The 23,697-nt window shown below is 37.2% G+C and overlaps 1 protein-coding gene across 4 annotated transcripts in view; it reads left to right on the top strand.

Moving 5' to 3' along the window:
* SHOC2 (SHOC2 leucine rich repeat scaffold protein) overlaps positions 1-23,697 on the top strand; it is a 78,019-nt gene extending 54,322 nt beyond the window's left edge. For all 4 annotated transcript variants that reach the window (XM_084772582.1, XM_084772583.1, XM_084772580.1 and 1 more), the window contains 6 exons: positions 9,013-9,143; positions 15,679-15,867; positions 17,972-18,094; positions 20,038-20,175; positions 20,448-20,565; positions 21,622-23,697. In XM_084772582.1, the coding sequence (XP_084628708.1) occupies positions 9,013-9,143; positions 15,679-15,867; positions 17,972-18,094; positions 20,038-20,175; positions 20,448-20,565; positions 21,622-21,830 (908 nt within the window). In that variant the 3' untranslated portion in view covers positions 21,831-23,697. The remainder of the gene's footprint in view (positions 1-9,012; positions 9,144-15,678; positions 15,868-17,971; positions 18,095-20,037; positions 20,176-20,447; positions 20,566-21,621) is intronic.

Raw genomic sequence — 23,697 nt, 5'->3', positions numbered from 1 at the left:
TTGTTTTGTTGTTAAAGAGTTATTTATTTATTATTCTGTATACAATGTTCTTCCTGCATGTACACTTGCAGGCCAGAAGAGGGCATCAGATCACGTTATAGATGGTTGTGAGCTGCCATGTGGTTGCTGGGAATTGAACTCAGGACCTTTGGAAGAGCAGCCAGTGCTCTTGACAGAGGATGATCTAGTCCTTCAGCAGTGTTTTGTTTTTTTTTTTTTGGGGGGGGGGGGAGAGAACTCTCTTGGAACAAAATCCTACCCAGTCAGTATCTGTTTGTTTATGGGTTCTGAGCTTTTTCTAGACTGCCTCTCTTAGCCACTGTTTTGTTAAGTCTTTTATTGTGGAAGATGTTTTCAGTTTGTTTTTGGTTTCTTGTTTTGTTTTAGACTGGAGGAGGGTGTTGAGTTGCCAACCATTAGGTGAGGTATCTTAAGTAACATAAGTCAACAATATCCTTACAGAAAAGCAAGCTGAGACTTAGATTTTTATAATTAAGTATTATATATAATTATATATTAGATAAAATATTGAGTTTTATGCCTTTTTAGTTCTTGGCCTATAGATCTTCCTATCATTTTACAATTTGTACTGATAGCAAATTATTTTTTCTTTAAACTGGAAAGGCAAAATAGTCTGCATCATCTAAAGTTACAGGAATGTTCTGTCAGACTTAAAATATAAGAATAGATTGTGGTGATTCAGGATATTCATGACAATTATTTTCTAAGTTTTTGTTTTCAAAATTACTGAAGTGGCTAGGATGGACAGAGATGTGGTCTCAGATGAGAAGCACAGAAGGGATATGTTCTGCATCTGTGATCATGACCATGTTCAGGCAGAGAAAAAAATGTAATTCTAAGAAATGCTAACCAAGGAACTGGGGAGATGACACAGTAGCTAAAAGTACTGTACTGACCCGAGGTCAGATTACCCGACCCCATAAAAGGCTGGACATGGTGGCATAGTTCTGTTATCCCAGTGCTGGGGAGACGGAGACATGTGGATCCCAGAGCCTCACTGGCCCCGGCTGGTCTGGCCAACTAGTGAGATTCAGGCTCATTGATGTGGAGAGTGAAAAAGACCCTGGACATTGAACTCTGGCCCCAAAGGCCCATGCACTAGTATATCCTCCTCCAGCAACACACATCTGTGTACAAGGAACAGTGCTTAAAAACATGTGTTCACCAAATCAAACTAGTTGGAAAATGCTACATGATATAGTAAACACGAAGACCAAAATAATGGCCTGTAAGCTAAAGTTGAAGAAATACCCTGTAACTAAGAACAGAAATGTAAAAATAATATAAAGTAAGTGAAGTTAAAGCCACAGAAGAGAAAAGCTCCAGAAAGAGATGGTTGTACAGTGAAGAAACTAGTAAAACACATTTTTAAAAAAAGAACTTGATTAAAACGTAAATAAATGTCTATCCTCTGGAACAGGGCTTATAGATGTAGCAGCGCGTGCACTTTACAGGGTATTGGGGATCTGACCTTGGGTCTTCATTCCTGATTAGTAACAATGCCACCCACTGAACTGTCTGGCAGGTCTCCAATTTTTTTCTAGGAAATTAATGATACCTGTGGAGATAGATCTAAACAGAGATTGGTTATTTCATGAGTGAAATGTTAGAAAAACATAAAAAACAGTTAAAGAAGATAGTAAGACTAGAATCGCTTACCAAAGTGAAATAGTGGAAAAGGTACACTCTGGTAGAATGTTGAAAATTAGACTCATTTATTTATTTGTAACAAATAATATATTCTCATACAGCATTATAAAATACGATTTTGCCTATTAAAGTCAGTTACACATAGTAAGTTGGGAATGCTCTTCTCTGTTATTTGGAAGTTTATATAAAAATGGCCTAACGAGGGACTGGAGAGAGAGCCCCTCAGCCTGTACTTTTCATCAGCTCTCTAATTGCTGTAGTTGCCTTGGTTTGTTTGTTTGTTTGTTTGTTTGTTTGTTTGTTTTGATTAGCTAAAGCCACTCTGGTAGTAGTTTTGTCAGAACAGTTCATGGAGTAATATCCTTCACAGTAAGTGACAGGGTCGTCCTCCTCAGCCATACAAAGCATTGTGTCTTAATTTCTGAAGTTTAAGAAGTAAATTTTTCTTATTGTTAATCTTGTATGATGACATTTCTCTAGTATACTTCTGGGCCAGCTCAACAGATGTTTTCATTTTTATTTTAGACTCTTTTTATTAGAAATTACATAGTGACAGCTACTCTCCCTTCTGTTTTCTTGACTTAAAAAAGAAAAAAATCTTACCCTAAATTTACTTGTTGAAATCATGTATCACCTTACATTTCCAAAAATCATCACCCACTTTAAATAGCCAAACTGTTTCCACTGCTTTATTTAATGTCCGCTCTTCTTGTAAAACTCTTCCTTCTTGTCTGTAATCACTGCCATTTAGTTCCTGGATCAGCGATGTCAGGGTCCCTAGAGCTCTTGAGTCAGGGTGAAGAGACAGGAGATGGGGAAGGACATCTGACTGCAGTTAAGTCAAAGTCTTCAGTAAGCCTTGCTCAGGATTCAAACTACACTTGATTGCATAGAAACCTCCTTTACTTCAAGATTTCTCTGGAAACAAAAGGAAAACCTTAGGTCTTATTACAGTGACATTTTGTTTAGAGGATGAACTGGTTTTCCCATAAAAGAGTCTTGGATTTCTAATAGTCATTATGAAATCAAGGGAGAAAAGGATCTAAAATAGGATGAACATTTATCTTTTATTTCTTCTCAAAATTAGATAAAGAGAGCAGGATGCAACAAAACCTTGCGTTCAAGGCCAATTCACAGAGGTCTTTTGGTTACACTAGATTCTGAAGAAATGCCAAGATGGTTATGGCTACAAAAACAAAGGTTATGCCTGGTGTGGTGGTGCACGCACACCTTGAATGCCACCACTCAGGAGGCAGAGGCAGGTGGATCTCTGAGTTCAAAGTTGACAAAGGGAGTTCCAGGACAGCCAGGGTACACAGAGAAACCTTGTCTTGAAACAAGAAAACATGAGAGAAACAAAGATTATAAGTGATTTTACTATAGCTTTATCTACAATAAATTTGTTGGTTTTTGAAATAGTTGTGTTTCTTATGTGTTTTGACATTCAAGAAAAAAAATGTACCTTTGGTGCTATTTCATCTTTAGAATGATTTTTTTCTACTTTGTTAAAATAAGATTAAGATTGTTAGATTAGTCCTATTCAACTGTTACACCAAGCTAACTTAAAGATGCTTTATATTTGCTGAAATTCAAAGTATCTAATTTTAATTTATGTCCTTGTAATTGTAATTTCACCATGTTTTAAAATTTTGCAGTATAAGAAAGCAAGCTGTTAAAGTGGAGCACAGAATAATTTATAGTCAAAGTTAATCACTAAAAAGCTCACTCAGCTGTGGAGGGTTTCCTCCGCTACCCCTCAGAAAAAGGGAGCCGTCTGCAGCCCACCCCAGCACATCAAGTCGCATCAGGACTGAGTGCGTCCTCTTCCATGGTGGCCTGGCAGGGCAGCTCTGCCAGGGGAAGTGATGGAAAACCATGCAACAGAGTCCTTGTCAGAGACAGCCCTCCATGAAGACAGAGCTGCTCACACATAAGTGTGTCAGCTAGAGACATTCCCAGATCTTCCCAGGAACCTACCCTGTTGTAGGTCTCCCGCTTGCCCCAGAGATGCCCCACCTGTGGTTTCTCTTTTGTCTGCAAGCCCTTTGTCCTTCCACCCCAGTTCTAACTGTCCTCTGACACATCATGAGATATTCTGATGTAAACCCAGACATATGTACGAAGGCTTGCATTGCTTAATTCTTCTAAACAGTTAGAAACATGACAGTAGTTGAGTCATAATTGCATAGATGCTGGTACTTACAGAATATTTTAGAGTTGTTAAATAGAATGAAATATATACAAGACCAAACACATCAGTCTTTGATTTCTTTACATATAAATAAATGTTGAGAGAAAACTCTTGGTAGCTACATACTGAACTATCACCCATGGCTATCTGGAGAAGAGAATAAGGTTTGTGTGTTTTGTAATTTTAAAAGTAGGAGAAGTGCAGAAAGTGAGAATTACCAGTTTCTGTGTGGCTTATACTGCTGTGTTTCCCTTTGCATTTTATAGGAAAACTAATTATATTCGCATGGATTGGGTAGATCTGATGTGCATGTTTGAAGACCATGCCTAGAGAAGTGTCACTTTTATAGACTTGTTATTCTGTAAAGTAAGAATTAGTCAAAGAAGACAGTTTTGTGGGCCTTTTGAAATTTTCTCTTCTGTGTCCTTTCCCAGAGGAAAGGAGGACAAGTAAATGCTTAGTTGTTGTAGCTATTAACAGGTATAAGCCAATACTTCCTGTGTACTTAGCACTGAGCATATTCTGTGGTAAGGGAAGTATACTTACCACAAGGTCTCTTAAAAGATTTTCAGTCTATTGGAGGAAATAACTCAATATATGAAACAGCTAACAGTTTAATACCAAGTATATTTAAATACCAGTTTGTATGATCTAAAATCTAGAGTGATGATGAAGAGCTCCATGAGTAAATGTACTTACTCTTTTCGACGAGCTCAGCAGTATGGACAGTGGAAAACAGGTGGGAATGAGCAAAGCACCCTTCTATGTTAATGAGGGAACAAAATACCAGAACAGAGTCGGTGCAGACCTTTGCCACTGTTGGCTTTTTCAGTTTGACACAGCCTAGAATCACCTGGGAAGAGTCTCAGTGGGCATTGTCTGATCAGGTTGACCTGTAGGGATTGTCTTAATTAAGTTAATTGACTGGGGACCTAGCCTGCAGGGCTCACCATTTCTTGTCAGGGACTCTTTACTCTGTGACTGGAGAAATTGGTGTGAGTGCAAGCACTGCATTTCTCTGCTGCTGAGTCTGGGTGTAATGTTTTAAATTTCTGCCACCTTGACCTCTCAGAAATTATGAGCTAAAGTAAACCTTTTCTCTCTTGTTTTTTGTTAGGGGATCATAAATGAGCGAGGACAGCCTGGAAGAAAGCTTTGGTGGCAGGAAGAAGCTAGCGTTTGAGTTGTTTTGTGATGTCATTTCACACACTGATCACCCTTCTGTGGGGGTGTGGGGTAGGCATATGTGTTGAAACACTTGGTTCCATCTGGTGGTACTCTACAAAGTTGTAAACCCTTTAGGAAATAAGGCCTAGCTGAGTAAATGTGTCACAGGTCACTGCGATAAATGGATCATGCTTCTGAATTATCAAGAGGTCAGCAGCCACCTCTGTGTTCCTGAGGTCACAACTACCTCTCCTGCCACCATATCTTCCGTTGCATATCTTTCCTGCTGTGATAGCTTAAAATTGTGAGTCAGAACAGCCCCTTCCTCCCCTAAGTTCCTTCATGCCAGGTATCTGGTCTCAGCCATGAGAAAAATAACTAATTGCTGCTTTTTGGCTGTTTTTACTGAATGCCACAGAATGGCTGTGTAAAACTTTAAGCCAACACTCCATTTTCCCACTTTTGAGCACCTATATTTAGTTGATAATGAAGATAGATATTATATTGTATAATACCAAATCATCTTACATCTATAGTTTAGTTTTTAGCAGCTGATAAATTTCTTATATTCATTCATTCACTCATTCATTCATTTAGTGTGTTTGTGTGTTTGTGTGTGCACGTGCCTGCTCATGCATGGGCACATGCACAAGAGAGGACAGAGGACAACTTATGGGACAATTTCGCCATTATGTGGTCCAAAAGGTTAAACTCAGGTCCTTAGGCACGCTGTCACGCCTCTGCATGTTGAGCGCTCACTGGCCCCACTGCATTTTTACACTATCCTTCTCTGTTCACTCCCTTCTTTTGTGTCAGGCAGTGGTGTTCCTTTGTGATCATGACTCTCCCTCCTGGTTTACAAGATCAGCTCTGATCTTTCCTGCTAGGAGTTGCCCTTCCCTTCTATAACTACTCAAAGCATTTGCTCAGACTTACTGTGAGCATACTAGTCATTTCTGGAAGTCAGCCTCCTGAGAGGGTAGATTGTCTGATAGTTGGCACTTTATGTAGTGGCATCTGGGTCAGTAGATGAGAGCCAGGAGCCTTAAAAATGAGCTGAGTAACGTAAGCACATTTGATAGATTGAGAAAGAAGTGCTTGTCTAGTTTTTCTCAGTTACATAAAAGAAAATAGATCTATCTCAACTGTATGATTAAGTATTAAAAATTAATCTTCAAGGCTAGTTACCATAATTTGTTTTGAGGTGATGAGGGAGAGACTAGCAAAGAGACAGAGGAGAGGGTATTTTAAGGATATAGAATTTGACTGTCCACCTTGGACCAGATAAAACTGGTGTTAGGAAACATTTTCAATTAATGAAGTAAATGTGTATGTTTTTTCTTTTATAACAGTTTTCAGAACTCAGTCTGCCACTTTAGTGCTTCTCAATACATGCTCTGTTGTAAAACAAACAAACAAACAAACAAAAAACTTGCAGCATTGTTCAACTGTGGAGGTTCTTTGCCTGGCTCTACACTAGTACTTTGACCATAACATTTATAAGCATCTGAAAAGGGATACAGAAATAGAAACAAGCATTTATAATTGGTGTGACCCCATTGATCTCAGAAGTATTGACATAGTATTAGGGGTAGTATTACAGGTATGCCATGAAGCCTGTCAGATATGTGTTATCTCAGACTGTAAAGTTGGGTTTTAGATGTCAGGAAACTATCTTTGAGATTAAAATTGAGAATACAATTTTTAAATGTTTTGTTCTTTTAAGTATGCGAATATGTAATGTCTACAGGGTTTCTCCCACCTTTGAGGATACTGCCTATTTAGCTAGAAAGCAGATTGACTTACAAGACTCAACTAAGTAAAATAGCCATAACAGTTTAATCTGAAATGCTTTATTATGAATGTTGTATTCTTGAAAACAGACTGAAACGTAAGACTTAAACGATAAGACAACTATGTAGCCTCAACTCTGAGTCTACCAGTTCTGTAGGGTCACTCTATAAAGAAGTAGCTTTAGTAAACTACGTCACACATGTTTAAAAACTAGTCTGTTCTAGGGTCAAAGGTCATAGTCAAATAGTCTACGTGAGAATAGGCATTTTAGTCACGAGCATAAAGATTAGCCAACTGTGATCATACTTTTGCTCACCAAGAGATCACAAGGTGGGCTGAGGATGTGACACTGTTGGTAAAGTGCTTGTCGTGAACACACGAGGACCTGAGTTCTGCCTTCAGCAGGTCTCGGTGCAGCATAGTGTGCTTGTTATCTGGGGAGTGATAGAGGGAGATATGAAACATCAACCTTGGGCCTACACAGACAGGCACTGGCATGCCTGTGTTGGCACACACAAACCCACGTACGTAACAAAATAAAACCACGAAATGTACAAAGCGTTTAGCTATTTGAACTAATAATACCAGATCCAAGAATTGTTGGTCTTTGAAACAATTCTTCAGATTTACTAATCTCATGAGGTTTAGTTTGTAAATGTTGCCACCTGATTGCCCGTTTAAATGACAGGCTAAAAAGAGGAGGTGAACACAAAATGAAACAAAACAAAAACCCAAAAACCCAATAGTAGTATTTCTGACCCTTCAGGGTTGCAGGATTTATGAGTACATTTTCATATTTTAGATGGTATGTGTATATGCTGTATATGTCATAAATAATATGAATATTTTTGGTTTTCCTATTGTATTGTGCTATCTCCAGTTTTATTATTCTTTTCTTGTTGTACATGTAGATGTCCCCATTTTGCCAGTATGTTTACAACCTTAACATATTTAGTTATAAAATAGATTCTTTTATTTTTCACCAATCCTGTGTTTAAGTAGCATAAATATCTTACTCAATGTCATAGTGCAGGAGTAACAATAATGAACAATGATTTTTACTCTTCTTTCAGATCTCTAAACTTTCTGGTGCTTTGGAAAGTAGTCTGTTTTATTTATTGTTTTGTTTTGACTGCCACCACCTCTTTAAAGTGGGCACATCTTACCAGATTACCAGTGAAACATCTGGAGTCAAAATTAAGCTGGCGCCATGACAGTGTAAAGGGTGAAAACAGCTTCAAGTAGCAATTCTTAGGTTCTCTGTTGCTGGTTGGTTTACTGAGAACAGGAGCAGCAGGTGAGGAGTGACTAAGGTGAGGGTGGAGGCCGTAACGACTACTGTGCAGCAACGTCAAAGCCTGACTGACGCCATGTTAGCTATGCTAACTGTAATAGTCATGCTGCAGCTACAAAGTTGGGTTATACAATGGTCATAACAAAAGGAGAGAAATAGATGTCAGTAGCTTGGTGGAAGTGCAAACTCTCAAATAAATGTGAGCAAAAGCTAACACGTGCCGCTGGCATCCATCTCTGTGACTTCTTACACAGGGGAAACTGTTTAATGTAGAACTAAAGGCAGGCGACATTTGGCATTTCACCTGACTCGTCCAGAGATGTCAGCACAGCAGTTGGGATTTGTAGTTGGAGATGAGTCAGTAATGACAAAGGAATATACTGAACTCAACTGCTGTTACTGTTACCTTTCTAAATATCAAAACAAATTTATGTGTGGTACTTAGGAAATTTTACATGAATCTTTTGTGATAGTTGATACTATATTCATTCATGTAGCTTTTATGTAGCTTCCTATGTTGTCTTGACAATAAAACCAAACAGTAGTGTGGAAATAAGATGTTTGGCTTTTTATTTGCTCAGAAGTGGCTAGTTTGTGTTCAAGTTGGATATGCTTAGATATCATTGATGTCGTAGTAGCATTTGTGGAAGATGCTCAAAACCATTTGTTATAAGTTAAAGATTAGTTTGTTAAATGGTGCCAATACTTTCCAATAGTTCATTTAAAACTGACCTTAAAGTTGTCTATTTCGTTATTTCTCTAATACAAACCCCTTGATTTAAAAGAGCTGAAATAGTACTTCAGAGTAATTGATGGACCTCCAGTGGGTAGCTCATTACAGTGAAAGGCTCATCAGATTTTCTGAATGATAAATTACTTTTTCTTGTGTTTACAGGAAACCTGTCCAGTTTAAATCGTCTTGGCCTGAGATACAATAGATTGTCAGCAATACCCAGATCATTAGCAAAATGCAGTGCACTTGAGGAGTTAAATTTAGAGAACAATAACATTTCTACCCTGCCAGAGGTAAGAAGTGCATCAGAGGGACAAAATGTGTTGGAAACTAATTGGCAAAGACAATGGAGGGAAATCCAGTTAGTCTTACAGCTGGATCCATAATTTGGTTACTGGGACTGTCTAAATAGTGAATATGCTATCACATAGTGCCATCCACCACTAAGGTAAATTCCAAATAAGAAAGGTTATGTATCGGGGTGTACTGTTATTTTAATGTGGAATACAAGGGGGAAACCAGAATCAAAGTCTTATCTATGGTCCCTCTTTACTACTGAGAAGCAGTTGTAACTTATGTTTCTAAGGAAAAGCTGTGGCACTTGATTTAGAACTGAGCTGCCCTGTTTAGCTAGAAACAAGACAAATTTGATAATTGGAAAGAATTGTCTGTATGGCACTATTTATTGTCAAAATTAATACTGGCTGTGACTCTTGTGTGACCCAAAGTATTGCCCTATTGATGCAGTAATATGAAAGTCTATTTAGGGTATAACAGCCAACAAATCAGATATTTTAGCACCCTATTTTTAACTTGAATTATGTTGATTCTGTTAAACATTTGTCTAGTAAGGAGAAGTCAGTTTTCCTCTCTTCATCTGCTCTGCCTACTCTTGCTTGCTTCTGATCTCAGTAGAAGAGATAGTTCTGACCTTTGCACTTGGGGGTCATCCTCTTTTGTAAAATAATAGGGTTCAGTGTGATGTGTAGGTTAATTTTTGGCTTTCCTATATTGAAACAGTATGCCACTAATTTTGCATTCTTGGCAATGTGTTTGCTTATTTTATTCAAGCATAATATAATATTCTAAAAAATAAAATGAAGGAACTATGGACTTACTCATTGACCCTTACAAGGTCTTTTCTAAGTGGTGTCTGAGTGTGTGTGTGGGAGGAGTGTGTGTGTGTGTGTGTGTGTGTGTGTGTGTATCTCTGTCTTTATTCTGTGTTTCAAGTTCAAGTTTTATATAGAAACAACTAAGTGGGTAAATGCAACTATATATCAATTCATAAAAGGAATGAACTCATTTAACTTGTTTGCTAGAGGAACAAAACATATAAAGTAACATCTGTTTTTAGCTTGTTTTAATTTGGTTGTGTGTGTTTTCAGGAAACAACTTGGAGAGTATTAAGATGTTCTCATGCTTGGAGTTGCTAGGCCAGGCCACTGAGATTACTATGACAGTGCTTTTTCTAAGGAGTACAGTCTACGGTATCAGATCCAGCACCAGACTTTTTGGATTTTTGCCCTGTGATAGTGATAATTCAGAATGATCAAGATGGGAGAGGCTATACTATTTAATGTTACCCCTCTCTAATGGTGACACACCAATAATAATCAATTAGCACATTGATTAGCTTATTCTTTTTGTCTTATTGTTGATGGTGGCTCATCCCTCCCCCCACCTCTTTAGAGACAAGATCTTGTAGTGTAGCCGTTTGCTATGTAGCTTAAGCTGGTCCCACATGTATAGCTGCCACCTTCTCTTAGCTTCCTGAGTGCTGAGAGATGACATATACACCACTGTCCCAGCTAAAATCTAGGGAAGATTTCTTTTGTGTGTGGTTTGTCTCCTCCATATTCTTTTCTTTTCTTTTTTTTTTCTTTTTTTTCTTTTTTTTAATGAGACAAGGTTTCTCTGTGTAGCCCTGGCTGTCCTGGACTCACTTTGTAGACCAGGCTGGCCTTGAACTCACAGAGAGCCACCTGCCTCTGCCTCCTGAGTGCTGGGATTAAAGGCATGTGCCACTGCACCTGGTTTATTTCCATATTCTTAGATAAAGACTGGGTGCCTATAAAGTTCAAACATTTGAAAAATGTTATTTTATATACAAGTTTATTGTCACTGAAAGAAGATTAATAATTATTCACCTGTTAAGATATAGACATTGTCATAAGTGGTTATTTTCTTTTACTGTTATATAACTGAAATAAGTCAATTTATTGGCACCTACACTATTATGATAGTGTAAACTAAAATGAATGATCCACCTGTTTATCCTTTCCCCTTTGCAGGCTCCGATCACAACTGATCTTTTCTCGTATGTTTTTAAGTGGGGATGTGACCCCACAGTTTTTCCATGTTTTGGGCATGGGAATGTTCAACCCTCTTTTTACTTGTGATAAGAGGATTATAAAAGTGATAGCTTTCCGTAGTCTGAATAAGAAAGGTTGCGTGGCTAGGTGTGTGTTTTCAGGTAGAGACACTGGGGAAGCCTTTGATTAGCTTTGTCCAAATATGGGAAATCATAAGAATTACTTAAAAAGTCATCTATGTGCTTTGAAAGTAACACATTTTCAGTGTAAATGTGCGTGGAATCAGCAAGGAGAACAATAAGATCCATTGAGACTTTCAAGCTGAGTTAGAGACAATGAATCAGGACAGCAGTTTGCTGTAGAGGCTCATTTTATTCCTGAAATCAGAGCAAGTTAAAAAAAATTAGAGCTACCTTTTTTTCTATTTGAAGACATCTGAAAGTGGACTAGTGTTAATGTAGGCATGCACACATAAAGAAAACCTTTAACAGCACTGAGCACAGAGACTCAAGGTTGAAGCTAAGAGCTGCACAGACATGGTTTCCTTTACTCATCAGTGTAACCTTTCTGTTCAGGGCCAGGCATTGTATAAGAAATAAGAATTAAAGGATGTTTGGGGTCAAATTTGTGATTATTTATCTAAAAATATAAAGAAAATGGATAATCTAATTATCTTCCTAGAGTTGACAAAAAACTGTTAAATCATATGTAAGATTGGAATCCACAGCCAGCAACATTTCTCAGTTAACATAAGAAATAGAGGCATCACCAGCTCTCTTTTTGTTGCACCTTCACAGGATCTCAGATATTTACTTTTTTTTCACTTCAGTAAAGAAAATCAGTTGTTAGAATAATATTTGTGACAGAAACCCAGGAACACTTTAATACTGCATTGACTAACTATCATTACCAGGTTTTCTTAATCACCACTTTTACCAGTTCATTTACAACAAAAATGTTTAGAGTACCTTCTTAGAGTTCTATATAAAGAACATGTTTCCATTTCCACTCTATTCCTTCATTATGTAGTTATATCATGCCTTCTGCTGGGCTTGTTATTTGTACTAACTGATACCACAGACAGCATCTTCAACTGGTTGATGTTCACCTGATTCAAGTATGAACTAACACACAGCTCATTCCAGAATTTTTTAAAACTGTAGTCTAACAGTTTTGTCTTTGAGTATCTCATCTTACCTTCCTCTCTGTTTCTAGTTATTCCAGTGTTCTTTTGCTTTTAACAGAGATTTGAATTTTAAGCATTTATTACATACTAGCAAAACTGTTTTTCTCTTTAAGTCTTCACTTGAGCTTATATGGCATCATTATTTTACACAGTGAGCAAGCCATGCTTCAGAAAAATAACTGGCTAAAATTATAAGGTATTAAAAGAGAGAGCTAGGATTCAAACTGTTTTAGCCTGTTTCAGAGTTTCTCATCTTAGCGAGTCTCATAATGGATGTTGTGATCCTGTGAGAGTCCCATTAACAGGATGCCAAAGATGCTGGTTTGACATGCCTTGACCCAGACTTTGAATAGCAAGAGCGTCTTCTATGTACCTGATCACCAGTGATAACACAATTATTTATTACTCATCACCAGTGATAACACAATTATATATTGTTTCTAGTTGTTTTTCTTAATCAGTGTGATTTTTTTAAAAAAGTCTTTAGTATTAACTCCAGAGATTGTTTTATGTCTGCATGTTTGGCACTTCTCTGGCATAATGGGAAGCTAAAGTGGGCACTGATGGGGTCTATATTTATTAAATTCTTGTTTGATAATTATGTGCTACAACTTTGCCATATAGAAAAGCATAGTATAATCATCTACTAAACTTAATATTTCTAGAGGAGCTATTAAATTGTTGAACATCTTACCCAGTATAGGTATTGAGTTAAACTTGCACTAATGTAGAGATATTTGTGTTAATAAGATCTTTGTAAGATTTATCACATGGACTCAGACCATGTCTTTCTCATACTAAAGCATCTATAGAGTCTATAGAGATCTCAAACTGGCTACCCATGGGCATGTCACATCCAGAAATAAGCTTTCTTTACCCCAGAGTAGTAAATAAACTGAGACCAAATAATAAAAATTGGTAAACTTTCTGTTTCTTATGAAATCTGGAGATCTGAGATAGCTACTCCACAGTTCCTGTCAGTGAGGTAACTTCTTTTTACATGACGAAATAAAATATAATAGATTAAAAAATCACATTGAGATTAGGCAAGACAACCCAACAGACAGAAAAGAGCCCAAGTACACACAAGAGTCAGAGACCCATTCATTACACATTAAGGAGTTATACAAAAATGCCAAGCTTAAAGCTATAATAGTTATGCAGAGGATCTCATGTAGACCCATGTTGGCCTAGTGTTTACTGCTTCAGTCTCTGAACTCATATGTGCATTGCTTAGTTGACTCAGGGAGCCTTGTTTTTCTGATATTCTCCATACCCTCTGGCTTTTACAGTCTTTCTGTCTCCTCCTCCACTATGGTCCCTGAGGTCTGAAGGGAAGGATTTGACAGAGACATCTTATTTAGATAATTTCTCTGCGTAATGTATGGCTGTGACTCTCTTCATCTGTTCCCATCTGCTGCTGGAGGAATCGTTTCTGATGGTGATTGAATAAGGCACTGATCTATGAGTAGAGCAGAATATCACTAGGAATCATTATATTGATACATTTCTTTCCCAGACCACTAGTGTTTGGTTTTATCCTAGGTTTTTGGGCTATTGGCTCTCTAGTTCTTGGTCACCCAACCATGTTGGATATGGGTTCTGTCTTATGGAGTGGGCCTGAAGTCAAATCATACATTGCTTGGCTACTCCACAAGTTCTGTGCCACCACGGCCCTAGTATATCTTACAGGCAGGGCAGATTGTAAATAAAAGGTTTTATGGCTGTGTTGGTGTTTATGTTTCTTTTTTGCTAGCCTCCAGATACCTTCCTGCACCAAAGACACTAGAATGTAGGGGTGAAGGCTCCATATGGGTATCAGCTCGACTTTTCCATGTTTAATTAGTTGTGTGAGTGTTGTTGGCAATGGGGCCCTGACGACAGTCCAAGGAGAACCATCCATTGTCTCAGCACCAGTCTGGGTTGTTTGGGGATTTCCATGGGACCCCCTTGGCCAACAACTCAACGTAACCTAGTCTCCATACTAGAAGTCTCATTTGGTGACAGTGAGGCCAGTTGAGACTCTGTGTCCCCATTATTAGGAGACACTTATTAGATTCACCTTCATAAACTTTAAGAAGTTTCCATACCATTCCTTAAGTGCTTCTCATTTCCAGCTGTGCCTCCTTTCATTCCCTTCCTCAGCCATATCTCTCTTCCCCACCCTTCAGGACCTTGTTCCCATTCCTGCCTGTCCCCAGTTCTCCCATAAACTCTATGTCTCCCTCTCAGGGAGATCTATGTGTTCCCCTAGCCCCTTCCTCCACATCTGACTTCTCTGGGTCTACAGATTGCTGGTTGGTTATCATGTATTTAATGGCTAATATCTACATATAAGTGAATACCTATCATATTTATATTTCTGGGTCTGGTTACCTCATTCAGAATGATTTTTTTCTAATTCCATCTATTCGCCTGCAAATTTCATGATATCATTTTAAAAATAGCTGAGTAATACTCCATTGTGTAAATGTACCACATTTTCTTTATCCATTCTTCTGTTAAGGAACACCTAGGTTGTTTCCAGTTTCTGGCTATTATGAACAGAGCAGTAATGAACATGGTTGAGCTTGTCTCTGTAGTAAAAGTTGTATCCTTTGAGTATATGCTCAAGACTCGTATAGCTGGATCTTGAGGTAGGCCAGTTCCTGTCTTTCTGAGGATCTTCCATATTGATTTCCACAGTGCCTGAACAAGTTTGTACTCCCACCAACAATGGGTGAGGGCTCCTCTTATTCTACATCATCGCCAGCATGAGCTGTTACTTGTGTTGTTGATTTTAGCTATTATGACAGGTGTAAGATGGAATCTCAAAGTAGTTTTTTGATTTGTATTTCTCTGATGGCTAAGGATGTTGAACATTTCTTTTCTTCTCAGCCTTTGAGCTACTGATTTTTGTGAGTGAATTTTGTATCCAGCCACTTTATTGAATGTGTTTATCAGCTGTAGGAGTTGCTTAGTGGAATTTTTAGGGTCACTTATGTATACTATAATATCATCTGCAAATAAAGATATGTTGACTTCTTTTCATTTGTATCTCCTTGATCTCCTTCAGTTGTCTTACTGCTCTAGCTGAGACTTCAAGTCCTGTATTAAATAGGTGTGAAGATAGTGGACAGCCTTGTCCTGGTCCTCATGGGAGTGCTCCCCATCTAGTTTGATGTTGGCTGTAGTTTGCTGTAAACTCCAAATCTGTTCAGTGATTGTCCCTGAAGATAGTTCCAGGAGCAGCCTGGCCAGGTTGTTGGTGTTGCCTGCAAGGCTCTGTTTATAAAGTGGGTATGGCTTCACTTCTGAATCTTATTCTTATTCTTATTTTTTTTACAGAGTCTTTTATCCAGTCTTGTAAAATTGAATAGCTTGACCTTAGCTAGAAATTGTTTCCAGTTATATCCAGTGGGAGGCCCATCTCAGTTTTCCACCATTTATTCCCTCAACATGGAACACAATCGAATCAACAAAATCCCATTTGGAATTTTCTCCAGAGCTAAAGTGTTAAGTAAGCTGAATATGAAGGTAAGCACCTGTCATTGTATGTGTGTGTGTGTGTGTGTGTGTGTGTGTGTGTATGTGTGCGCGCGTGTGCGCGTGCGCACGCACACGCGCACACACACCGGTTCTCATTTACGTTTTCTCTACATATGGAGAGTAGGTAATGCCTTGTTGGGGAAATGTAAACTGCCAACAAGGATACTTTAGGACAATTTTTAATAGACAACAGATGTCTTCAAAATAATCATACCCTTAGCATTCTGTCTTCAAGGAATAATTATGGCTGTTTGTAGAAATACAGCTGTAAGGATACATTTTGTATAATTATATTTTGTAGATGCTGACTTTTATCAGAAAGGTTTAATTTTTAAAGTAATATATCTAATGGAGTAACACAGCACCACCAAATTTGATGCTCCAGATTAAGGCAGTGTTAAGTATCTTTTGCAATTTTCTCAGTTCACTAAATAGAAGATAAAATATGTAAAAATATCTCCCTACACAAGCGTAAGCTGTTTTAAATATGCTGGTTATTGTATTAAGTTTCTAGATGTTGTGTAATTATATCTAGCAGCACTTTTTAGACAGTGTTTCTCTTTGGCTATTGGAGTGACTGGTGAATTACTCTAAGACTCTTTGCCTGCCCATGTGCACTACAGTCAGCAGCTTTTCAAATTTATAATGAAGTTTTCTGTGGAAAGAGAAATAAGTGGAAAAGTATTAGTATTGTGATTTAATTTGTAACTAACCAATTTTAAGTCTAGAGAAGATAAGGGAAATGGTCACATACCTAATCCTGACTGATGCAAGTAGGAATCCAGGAAACCTAGGTGTCTGTTCTGTCACACCACACTACACCAGTCTTTAAGTCATGGTCATCATGGTGACCCTTAGTATCTAAATCTATGTTCCTTTGTTCCTATACCTCACCATGTAACTTTCTGGAAGTATATAAGTAAAAAAAGGTTAATTCAAGATAGTCTTAAAATCTAGATAACGCTTCTTAGTCTGTTCTTGTGATAATAGGTGCAGTAGTGATAGCCTTCCTGTTGAGTGGCCTCTGGGTAGCAGTGCTGGGCGCTGACCTTAGTGGCAGACTTTGTGCGTAGCGTGCGCAAGGCCCTGAGTTGTATGCTTAGACCATGGTGGTGCAGGCATTGCTAGTTTTTAACGTCTGAACATACATTTTTATGGCTCTGATGTTCTTAAGAGTATATCATTCTAGCCAGGTTTGCCTGAGGCTTGAATAAAATAATATGAAACTATAGAACGTTGTCTTAAAATTTCTTCAAATGTGACAAATGATCAACAAAACTTTTTCTTGGAAAAAAAATGAAGCTTGCCATTTTCCTCCTTACATATGAACTAATACTTTATTTTATTTGTTTGTTTGTTTGTTTATCTATCTATTTATTTATTTATTTAGCTTTTTTGAGCTAGAGTTTCTCTGTGTATCCCTAGCTATCCCGGAACTTGCTGTGTAGACCAGGCTGGCCTCAAACTCAGAGATTCTCCTGACTCCGCCTCCCAAGTATTGGGATTAAAGATGTACACCACTGCTTCCTGGCACTTTTCTTAATTTTTAAAACTACATTTATTTGTTTGTGTTTGTGTGTATGCTTGAGCAACATGGCTCGTGTGTGGGGATCAGGGACAATTTTTGGCAGACAGTTCTCTCCTTTCACCATGTAAATCCTGCTGAGTGGGCTGGTGGCAAGTGCCCTTACCTACTGAGCTATCCTGTCTGCTTCCTGTCCATCTCTTAATCTGAGCATTCTTATTTTACTCAGTGATTTCTGTATATTATTATTAAAGTAGAAAACCCACTCATCATTAGGATGTTTAAAATTTTGAACAGTTTTTTGTATGTTATATATTTAAAATTTTTTATTACAACTACCTACATAAAACAAAAATCGTCTAGTTTAACCTAAAAATAAAAGCCTAAGTAATAAAAACTTTGGAAGTTCAGAGGGTTTGTTTGTTTTTTGTTTTGGTACGTTTTTTGCTCTTATTTTCTTTTTCTATTTAGATAATAAAACATGAGAATAAAGTTTTCCATTTAAGACTTTTTTTTTGTAAAAGCAAGTATAAAAAATGGTGGCTTGGGTGGTCTTGTGTTTCCCAGGACAATCAGTTAACATCACTTCCTCTGGATTTTGGAACTTGGACCAGTATGGTAGAATTGAATTTAGCCACTAATCAGCTCACAAAGATCCCAGAGGATGTGTCTGGTCTTGTTTCTCTTGAGGTAAGTGACTGTAGATGAGTAGTTGTTAATCTGAGACTCACCAGGGAAACTCAGTCCTACCATTTAGGTCAAATTTGAGGCAATCTTTAGTAAATATTAAATACTGACCAAGAGATGGACTTTAGTCAGAACCACTCCCTGGAATTTTCAGGCTTAGGGGCCCTGAAACATGTGTTGCAAGGGCTTATAAGGACAAACCTAGTAGGCCATTGTACTTTCCCATGAAAGAACTTCAACCCAGCATTCCAGGAAGTTACCTGGTCCTTGGGCGGATGGGGCTTACAGGTTAAATTTAGGTATTACAGTTTAGGATGTCTGAAAACCCTGCAGACTTAACGTCAATGTCAGCAGTCTCTGTTGGTTTAAGGTTATAATTGAGGTGGTCATTACTATACTCCATTAGATGTACCACCCTATTTAGGATAGTGCAGTGTTTCACTCCTGAGCCACCTCTGCATAACAAAAGCTGAGAGATTTAAATACTGTATCTCTGAAGAGAAAGATATCTAAAATTCAGCACCTTTAAAATATTTTTTCTTAAATTCTTTTAGGAAACATGACATTGTTTGTCAAAATAATTATGGATTCTTTAGACTGACATTCAAAGCATTTATTGTATGGCTTGACCTAATTTTATCACTCCCCTGTGTATTGGCCAAGTGTTGTCCATATTTCAAACTCTGTGTATAGCCCTAGGGTCTGGAATATTGTAACCCTTTTTATTTCTTTTTTCTTTTAAAAAGCGTTTTCCCCCATAATTAAAGATCCATCTTCAGTCAAGAATGACTACCACTGTCTTTGATTAGTGAACTTTTATCTTCGGTGTATAACTTACTAAGATAGTAAATATGCTATTTTAAAGATTTTTTAACTTTTAAAAAATTGTATTTTATTATATCATAATGCAGTGGTTTTCAGTTTTGTAGTTCTGCAAGCCTTTAATATAATTCCTCAAGTTGTGGTGACCCCTCAACCATAAATTAATTTCATTGCTATTTCATAACTATAACTTTGCTACTGTTATGATTCATAATGTAACTATCTGGTGTGTAGGCTGTCTGAATGCAACCCCTTGAAAGAGTTGTGTGACTCTCAAAGGGGTCACAACCCAAAGATTGCGAACCACTGTCATAAGGAAACCTAGTGCAATGTAGTAGTTAGGCGCACTGGCTTTGTAGTCAACAGATGGGAATGCTGGTACACTTCAGTTACTCCTGAAGAGTGAGATGAGGTAACAAGTACTCCATAGTCTTAATTAGGATGAAATAAATAAGGTAAACATAGTACAAGGTCCTAATAAACTCCAGCCATGACTGTTATTTTATTGGTCTTACTATATGTGTTTTTTATGGATTTTATAAACTTGGGGCAAATAAACAGACTTAAAGTCAGCTACTATTGTATGTATATATTTCAAGTTACTGTTCTTTGTACTATCTCAGTTCCCAGTATTTTCTCCCTATTTTCATGTTGAATTATAACTTCTGAGAAAAAGGACTCTAGTTCCCTCAGCTCTTCTCACCCCTTGAGTGTTTTTAGGATGTACTGAAATAAAAGTCTAAACAGTGACTTCAGTGAGTTCATCTAGACAGCTGTCAGTCAACTGCTTACCTTCCTAAAATGAATACTTTAAGGAATTGTAAATAAGTAATCAGGTCTTATTAATACTTATAATTGTTCACGGTCAAAATATTTTAATCTTAAGGCAAATAGTTTTGTTTTTTCTTTTAAAATTTAGTTAAAAATAAACTACTTCCTTGTTTTCATTAATTTTTAGGTAAAATTGAATTAAAATCTGTTAGTTTTAAAATGTATCAGCCAATTAAATATTTACTATATTTATAACTCTTATGCTTAATGTTTATTTTTAGAAATTAGCATTTTTAAAAATAAATATATGGTGTCATCTGGTGAGTCAGAAAGTGCTCTCAATGTCTGTTTAGGTTCTGATATTATCGAACAATCTTCTAAAGAAGCTTCCCCACGGTCTCGGGAACCTTAGGAAGTTGCGCGAACTAGACCTGGAGGAGAACAAGCTGGAGTCCCTGCCCAACGAGATCGCTTACCTTAAGGATGTACAGGTGCGGCTCCCTGCCTTCACAGTGCTATGCCTGAAGCTCTCAGAAACCATTCCAAAGTAAACGTTTTTCTTTAGATTTTGATACTACTCTTGAATTAAAGAATTTTGTCTTATTGTTCATGTGGGAACATGAAATACACTGCTTTTGTTCTAATAAGCAAGTTTACCCAACCTAATTTTCCTGTTAATTTATTTTGTTCTTTAGACATATCATTTTAAGTGTATATCAGTTGTAGAAAATGCATGTATAACTTTATTTTGTTACTGTTTTAGAAATTAGTCTTGACAAACAACCAGTTGACCACTCTGCCCAGAGGCATCGGTCACCTTACCAACCTCACACACCTTGGCCTTGGAGAGAACCTGCTTACCCACCTTCCTGAGGAAATTGGTACGAGCCTGTGGCTGCTTGACACTGCTGGTTAATTTTGTGCTTTCAAACAGATTGGCTTGACTTTTAATGGAGTGCCAGTGATTTTACTCATAAGTTGTTAGAATTAATACTGTATTTGAGAATGTTTTAGAGTGTTTATGCTATCAAGAGATTCTATTTATAAATCTCAGCGTAGAAGAATTATTTTGCTTTTCCAAACTTAACAGTTACATGGGCCTGAATTAAGTTAACAGTATCTGTGCTGAAAGGGTATCATTTCTGTTCCCCCCCCCCCATTTAGATTTTATTTATAGTAGCCAGTATTGGAACTATAGGCATAAGTCACCTTGCATAGCTTCCGAAAGAACATTCCTGGTAGGGCTTTAGGGCTAGCAGTCCACAGGCAGAACTGCTTGCTCTCCATACTCTAGTTTACTTTGAGACTTTCCCCAAATGTACTCATGTCTGTTATTTATATAATTGATGCAACCACTTTGAATTTAGGCAGTGGAAGTTGTAATCCTGCTTTATAAGAGTTGATCAAATAGTACCTAAGCTAGCAGTTGTGTGGATTATGGTCTGCTCTCTGGAGTGCTCTGTTCTGAAAAAGCAAGATAAAGGAGTAAAGAATAATTCTAGAAGTGGTAGGCAGTTTAAACTTTGGTTCTGCCACTTAACCTAGCTTTGCAACTTTGGGTAGGGGCTTTGAGCCCCTAAAGTCTTACCTGAAGATCATACAGGCGGCCCTGAGATTTACATTAAACAAATCTGTCCTGCTGGCTCTTGGCTTACTGCTTTCCTAGTGTTATTGGCAAGGAGGCTGCATTTTGACATTTAAAATATAGGTTTAAAAATCCATATGTGAACTCCTAACTGATAGAACAGAATCTCTGAAAATGCAGTGTTTCAAAAAAACTCTTAAGCTTCAAAACCATTGTGATTTCATTGGCATAGTGTGACCTACACAGGGGGATTTTAAAAGTCTCCCCAGTAGATTTGAGTGTGCTGCAGTTTGAAATCCACAGTTGTCCAAGTTTTAAGAGTAGTAATTAAGTTTTTTTCCTCCCTAAACAGGTACACTGGAGAATCTAGAAGAACTATATTTGAATGACAACCCCAACCTTCACAGCCTCCCCTTTGAGCTTGCTCTCTGCAGCAAGCTATCAATCATGAGTATTGAGAACTGTCCGCTCAGTCACCTCCCACCTCAGATAGTTGCTGGAGGGCCTTCATTCATCATTCAGTTCTTAAAGATGCAGGGTCCATATCGTGCCATGGTCTGATACAAACTACTGGTCCCACACACTGTTCAAAAATAGACTGCCATTAATGTTTCATATCTATATCTGTATCTGTGTGGATATTGATCTATGGCAGATTTATAAAGACTGCATTATGTGTTTCTGCTAATAGAGGAATCATAGCCATTTAGATTTTTTTTAATTCTGTAAAAAAAAAAGCTTATATAAGTTTTCTTTGCTAAATTTGATGGATGTTTTTCTGTTGTGTAATCTGATATGCCAGTTTGTTTAAAAATCTTCCAAGAAATTAGGAAGTCATTAAATTTAAGGGACAAAGTAGAATAGTTAGATACATGTTTCTCTTAGAAAAATGTGGGCCAAAAATTTGTTGCAGCTTTTCATATACATTTCCCCGTAAAATTGCCTGATCTTTATAACAACATAGGCCCTAAAGGTAGAATTTTTCTTTAATTTATTTTGAAATTTGAAATTTAAATTTTATATATTGTTTACATTCAGAGTGAATCACTGGATTATTTTGATTTGCTCTGTTTTAATCAGTCAGATATAGAGTTTATATTCTCTGTTAAAGAATTTGCATCAGCTAGTTTAAATATTAAACGATACTTTGTTGTTGAAACAGCTGGCAAACAGAAAATATACATTTAGATATCAACATTTCCATTAGTTTTATTTTTTTGATGAACTGTAAAGCAAATATCTGAAGTGAATCTTTGGGGTGGGGGTGTTGAAGCCTTTCCTAGAATAAGTATGTTTTACTTTGGGGGAGCAGAAATCTGTGGTGAGAGGTGTTTTTGTTTTTTGTTTTTTTCCTTTTTTCCCCATTCCTGAAAGTTGCAGATCCACAAAAATTTAACAAAAATAATTGGCAAATAAATAACACATAAACACACATTCTATATATGTATATACAATGCTATATAGATATGTATTTATTATATCATAAACTACAATAGGTAACTTTAAAGACTTCTCCCTTCCTTGTACAATGAGATGAATACTCTCTAAAGATTGCAGTATATTTGTGTTTCAAGGTTATTTAACAGTGTACTATGGTTTTATATCTTGACTCGCCTTGTACATCTTTCTGTTCTGGAGTATCTGTGTCTAAGCACAATATCTTCATACAGAGCTGTCTTGCTGCTGAACTAAATGCACTTTCCCCATGGATGGGGCACTGGCTTCAAACAATTCAGTTCAGTATCGTTACTTTCAGTCTCGTCTTTCCTTTGTTAGTAGGTGGTAGGTACAGTTACGGAAACGCAGCACATTGCATTGACACCATTGGTAGTTCTGTGGAAGTTATGTAGGATGTGCATGTTCTATTTGATAATAGTTTTTTGCTTTACTGCTTTTATGAATATCAAAACTATAAATGTGTGCCCCTTACATAGTATTCTTATTTTTGGCAGTGTTAGTCCAGGTCAGTTTAATTACTGAGGAGAACCTACAGAGCGAGTGCATCCTAGATACAATCCTGAAACACACCTCCTTATAATGAATAACTATTACATATAATTAAAGATTGCTGCTTGTTCTTTTGTTTTTTTCCCCCCCTCCCCTACTTTTTGGGTATTTTGTTCTAAACAACTATTTTTAAAAATTAAAACTATAATATCAAGATAAATATTTGGACCTTTGCTTTTCCTGGCACTCAAAGTCAAGGCCGGGTTTGAGGACACATCTGTGTTCATAACTGGCAAATTTGTAAGGAGCAACTAAGAAATGGATGGCAGGTGAAGATACAAAACCATAGAATGCTTCAATGTGCTGTAAAACTATTGTAGATGTTCACTGGATTTTACAAAGTAATATCCTTTCTTCTTTTCCATCTACTGTGGCTTTTCAGTTAAGATTTTGTTTATAAAAGGAATTTATTACAGTTCTA

This window comes from Acomys minous, assembly GCF_964271855.1.
Source record: "Acomys minous genome assembly, chromosome: 2".
NCBI classification, from domain to species: domain Eukaryota; kingdom Metazoa; phylum Chordata; class Mammalia; order Rodentia; family Muridae; genus Acomys; species Acomys minous.
This window is presented reverse-complemented; position numbering and strand designations above follow the sequence as displayed.